Raw genomic sequence first — 5,134 nt, 5'->3', positions numbered from 1 at the left:
TCTACAGCCCTGATCTTTGCCACAAAGTATCCCGCTTCGGCAGAATAGGGGATGTTCTCACTGTTAACGGAGCCGTCCTCAGAATATGGTGTGAGAATCGTGGGACTGTTGTCATTTTGATCCAGGATTAAAACGTTGACAGTCACGTTGCTGCTGAGCGGAGGAACACCAGAGTCTGTGGCCTGAACTTTAAACTGGAATGTTTTTAACTCCTCATAGTTAAAAGACTGCAGGCTGATTATATCTCCTGTCTCCGAGTTGATATTAATCATTGTAGATAACAGCAGCTGGTTATTGCCAATTTTTAACAATGAATAGCTGATTTGGCTATTTTGGTCTATGTCTGCATCAGTTGCAGTCACTCTTTTAATGACTGCTCCCACTGGACTGTTCTCATTCACATAAACATTAATTACAGCCTCCGTGAACAGAGGTGCATTATCATTGACATCAGAAACGTGTATGGAAACTACACTTGTGCTGGTAAGTGGTGGAATCCCTTTGTCATTAGCGATTATATTGACATTGTAAATAGAGAATTTCTCCCTGTCCAGAGGTCCATCAACTAACAGCGAATAATAATTTTTGTAGTTAGTTTCGAGTTTGAATGGCGCTTTGTTTTTAATTTGAATCTCCACATCACCGTTTTTTCCACCGTCTTTATCGAGGACAGATACAAGTGCAACTGCGGTGCCTACAGGAGCATCCTCTTTTACCTTCCTATGTAATGACGTCACCGTGATCTCAGGAGCATTATCATTTAAGTCCACCACTTCTACCAGCACTTTACAGTGAGCGGACATCGGAGGATGCCCTTTATCACTGGCCACAACACGTACCTCAAAAGCCCTCCTCTCTTCAAAGTCTATTTTCCCTTTGACCTTAATGACACCAGTCTGAGGTTCAATTTCAAATATATCAAGTACGTGATCTTGGTCTTTGCTTCTCAGCGAATATACAATGTCACTGTTTAAACCCTCATCTGCATCAGTGGCGTTCACTGTGATTACCTTTAACCCCAGTGGAATGTTTTCTGGAATTTTTGTTTTATACAAGGATTCACTAAAGATCGGAATATTATCATTATTGTCTAATACATTAATAACGAGTTGCGAGGTGCCGGATTTCGGTGGGGTCCCTCCATCTACAGCTGTCAGTGTCATAGTGATGACTGCCTGCTTTTCTCGGTCTAAGGCTTTCTGCAGCACCAACTCAGCAGACACACGGTCACCTGCTTTGTGCACGGCCAACGAAAATTTTTCATTTTGGCTTAATTTGTAAGTGCTTACTCCGTTTTTCCCCATATCCGCATCAGTTGCTTCGGATAATTCAAATTTCACTCCAGGCAATGTGCTCTCTGCAATATATAAATTTTGCAGTTTGGTTGTAAACAAAGGAGCATTGTCGTTTACATCTAAGATCTCTACATCAATACGATAAAGCTTCAATGGGTTATTTATTATGGCTTCTACACTTACTGGACATTTTAGTTCCTCCGAGCAGAGCTCCTCTCTGTCTATTCTCTCACTGACATACAGAACACCAGTCTTTAGATTTACCTCGAAAAATTTTCTCTTTGATCCAGTAACGATTTGAAACATACGAGATTCCAACTCTTGTGAATTCAGGTTTAGATCCTTAGCGATATTCCCAACAGGAGTCCCCGGGTTTACCTCCTCTGAGATTGAATATGAGAGCTGCCCAGCCACAGTCTGCCAGTAAACATCCAGTAGAAAAAGGCACAAATACATCCCAAAATAGCTCAATTTAAAGGGCGACATCTCTGTTCAATATGAACAAAGCATAAATTTGAGCTCCAGTGGCATTCAGATATTTAGGAAAGAATGGACGATCAGGGAGCTTTTTGACTGTAGTATTCTGTTTGTTCCACCGTCGTTTGAGTCTTATAACAAAGACAGAAATCGTTCATATCGCTTGTAAACGGGAGGGGCCAAGTTCTATTAAAGAGCAGGGCTGTAACTAATGGATCAACAGCGACGCCACGTGGTGAAAAGAGCGCAATGCAGAGGCCAGTGAAAACAGTGCTTCTCCTGCAGCCATCAGGTCACACCAAAGGTATCTGAAAAGCTTAACATCAGAAATCGGAACAACTCTTCTCTGCACCATGGACAACACCTGAATGAGTGTCCTTGTAGAAAGTGATAGTATCAAATACATCATATCCCACGTTACTCTACCTTTTTCCACTAAACCTCTTTGTTCCATTCAATTTAAGAGTTATTTGTAGATTCTATTAACTACTAATGTGAGCTTAATAAACGGATAAAAAGTTGGAGGCTGCCTGAAATTTTTAGCATTCAGCCATGCCTATATAGCAATGTGTGAATTGCACCACAAGTTTTATCATGTCTACAAATTTGTATGTATTTTTTCCCTAAGAGTGTGTAAAAACAAACAAACAAACAAACAAGCAAGCAAACAAACAACAACAGTAAAAAACAAACAAAAAAAACCCCTCCCTAAACCATAAAAAAATAGTACAGTTTCTTCTTCTGCACCCACATCAATGGCTTCTTTATTTATCTTTTAATGAAATTTTCTCTTTCAGCCTTTTAGGCAATAAATATATTTAATCGTACCTAGTTATTCTTCTGCACATATGAGCACAGGAGGGGGTGTCTGCTTCTCGTGTTGTATTTTTGGTGCATTTTAGTATTACTCCACATTTCCACAGAGACAGTAGTCATGAGCTTGTTTGTAATCCCATGATTAAGCCCTAGATTCAGAAACTCCTGCCCTATTTCCATTCCTCAGAAAACACGATTTGATTTGAAAATATTATCCCACAACTACAATCATCTGTCAGCCCCCACAGACAATATTAATAATAATAATGGCTCACATAGGATGATCTGTGTGTTCATTTTCCTAATGCATGTAATAGAAAACAGTAGGTAAAGTATAGAAGAGAGAGTATAGTGCTCTTGTGGTTTATTAGCATACACAAGCAAATGCATAAATTTCCACCATCGCAATTATGCAACCCGTTATGAAATTCAATTATTCATGGTTTATTTTAGGGCCAGACTACACTACTTTGACTTTACAGGACTTCAGTCTGGATTATCATTCTCCTAAAGTCACCATGAAACACATATGAATGTTCCATAAATTTCACACTTGGTATTCTTTGCTGCCCAGTGAGAGGATGAACACTTTTTTTTCTTATTCTAAACAAACAATACATTTTTAAAAGAAACAAATCCATGGTTTCTGTAATTATGGAAAACCTAGTTCCACATAGATGAAACACAGTATATTAGCCAGCAGCTCTGAATACACCCCGGAATTAGTGGTGGGTTACTGAGCATATCCATAAGGCCATCCACACCTCTTTATCCAGTGATAGAGTTAATTAGGGAAACATGCAGAATGTTTAGTTCATCAAAACATAGTTGTTTAAACAGTAATGCAAAAATAACAATTGATTTTTAACACATATACACCTAGACCAACCTTAACCAAACAAAATCAACCAAAAGCAAGTTTAAACAGATAAGTTTTTAACTGCTTTTTAAAAGAAATGACTGAGTCCACAGTTCTCAAACTCAAAGGGAGTGAGTTCCAGAGTCTGGTCGCCACTGATACATACACTCTGTCACCTTTTGTTTTTAACCGTGTATGCTGGACAACCAACAAGCCCTGGTCACAAGACCTCAGGGACCCGCTGGGGCGATAACGAAGAAGAAGATCACTGATGTAAGTTGGAGCTACACCATGCAGGTCCCTATAGGTCATGATTATAATCTTTAAATGGACCCTGAACTTGACAGGGAGCCATTGCAGTTGAATCAGCAGGGGAGTGGCATGGGAGCATTTGGGATACTTTGTCAGAAGCCTAGCAGCAGCATTTTGAACACCCTGCAGTCATTCCAGGAAGGCATTACTTAAGCAAGTAAACAAGGAATTACAATAATCTAAATGAGATGAAACAAAAGCATAAATAATCATTTCCAATTCGAAGTGTGACACAATGGGACTAAGCTTAGCAATATTTCTTAAATGGTAAAAACAAGAGCGAACCAAACATTTAACGTGCGTGTGCAGCGTCAGAGCTGGTTCCTAATGGAGGGTTTAATATAAGAAGCAAGAGGGACTAGATTTTAACCACGAGGGGAACAAATTTCTCAGGAGCAAAGACAATGACTTCAGTTTTATCAGTATTTAGTTGAAGATAATTATCAGCCATCCAATCTCTGCTGGAATCTAAGCAGGACTGCAAGATTTGAAGCTTAGAAACATCAGGTGGCCTAAAAGAGATATAAAGCTGAATATCATCTGCATTACAATGATACGAAATATTCGGAAAAGAGCTAAGAAGTTGAAGAAGAGGGACTAAATACAACAGAAACAGTAACGGTCCCAAGACAGAATGCTGTGGCACCCCATAGGCGAGAGAGGTGTGCGTTTGTTTTTAAAACCGATGCATGCATGCATTGATAAAAGTCATTCTTCCTCTGGGTATAATAATTGAAACTTCTGAATAATTAATAGTGATTAAACTGTTGTATAGAAAAATTTACATTATTTGCTACCTAAAATATGAGAGCTGTTAAAAATAAGTCTAGTGGTTAAGTACACATGTACTTAACCTTCTTCTCTGTCTGTTGTTTGCCCATAACACGATAATGTTAGAGGTGAAACTAGAATCGCCACTGGCAGTGTGATGAAAGGGTCAGATAAAGCAGTGAGAGGTAGGTGAAGGGAGGGGGTTGCAGGGGCGGAAGCAGTCAGCAGCACTGCTTTAGGTGTGTTCACTGCATTATTAAAGGGATACTACCACATACAGTACAGCCACCACATTAGCTTCTATATTGCCTGCATGTAATCATCTCATGCCTTCACACAGCCATCGGTTTTGTGTGCGTGTTTATGAGTAAGTGTGTGTGTGTCCTAAGGATGTATACTGTACTGTTGATCTGTGTGCGTGAGTAGATAGGGGAAGGGTGTGATCTAAACATGCTTCTAAGCGAGTCCTACCCCCACTTTTCCTCTCTCCCTCTGCACAGCTCTCATCTCCATAGCAACGCCATCTTGGGCACAGGCATGAATGCATATGTGAACACACACACACACACACACACACACACACACACACACACACACACACACA

At 39.9% G+C, this 5,134-nt stretch overlaps 1 protein-coding gene across 1 annotated transcript in view; it reads right to left on the bottom strand.

Moving 5' to 3' along the window:
- The window catches only part of LOC102202993 (protocadherin alpha-9-like), a 22,422-nt gene that overhangs the window by 1,305 nt on the left and 15,983 nt on the right, over positions 1–5,134 (bottom strand). Inside the window, exon 3 of the mRNA XM_005719976.2 lies at positions 6–1,761. Within this exon, the coding sequence (XP_005720033.2) occupies positions 6–1,761 (1,756 nt within the window). The remainder of the gene's footprint in view (positions 1–5; positions 1,762–5,134) is intronic.

This window comes from Pundamilia nyererei, unplaced genomic scaffold (genome assembly GCF_000239375.1).
Source record: "Pundamilia nyererei isolate P.nyererei 1_Seehausen unplaced genomic scaffold, PunNye1.0 scaffold00001, whole genome shotgun sequence".
In the NCBI taxonomy this organism is placed as follows: domain Eukaryota; kingdom Metazoa; phylum Chordata; class Actinopteri; order Cichliformes; family Cichlidae; genus Pundamilia; species Pundamilia nyererei.
This window is presented reverse-complemented; position numbering and strand designations above follow the sequence as displayed.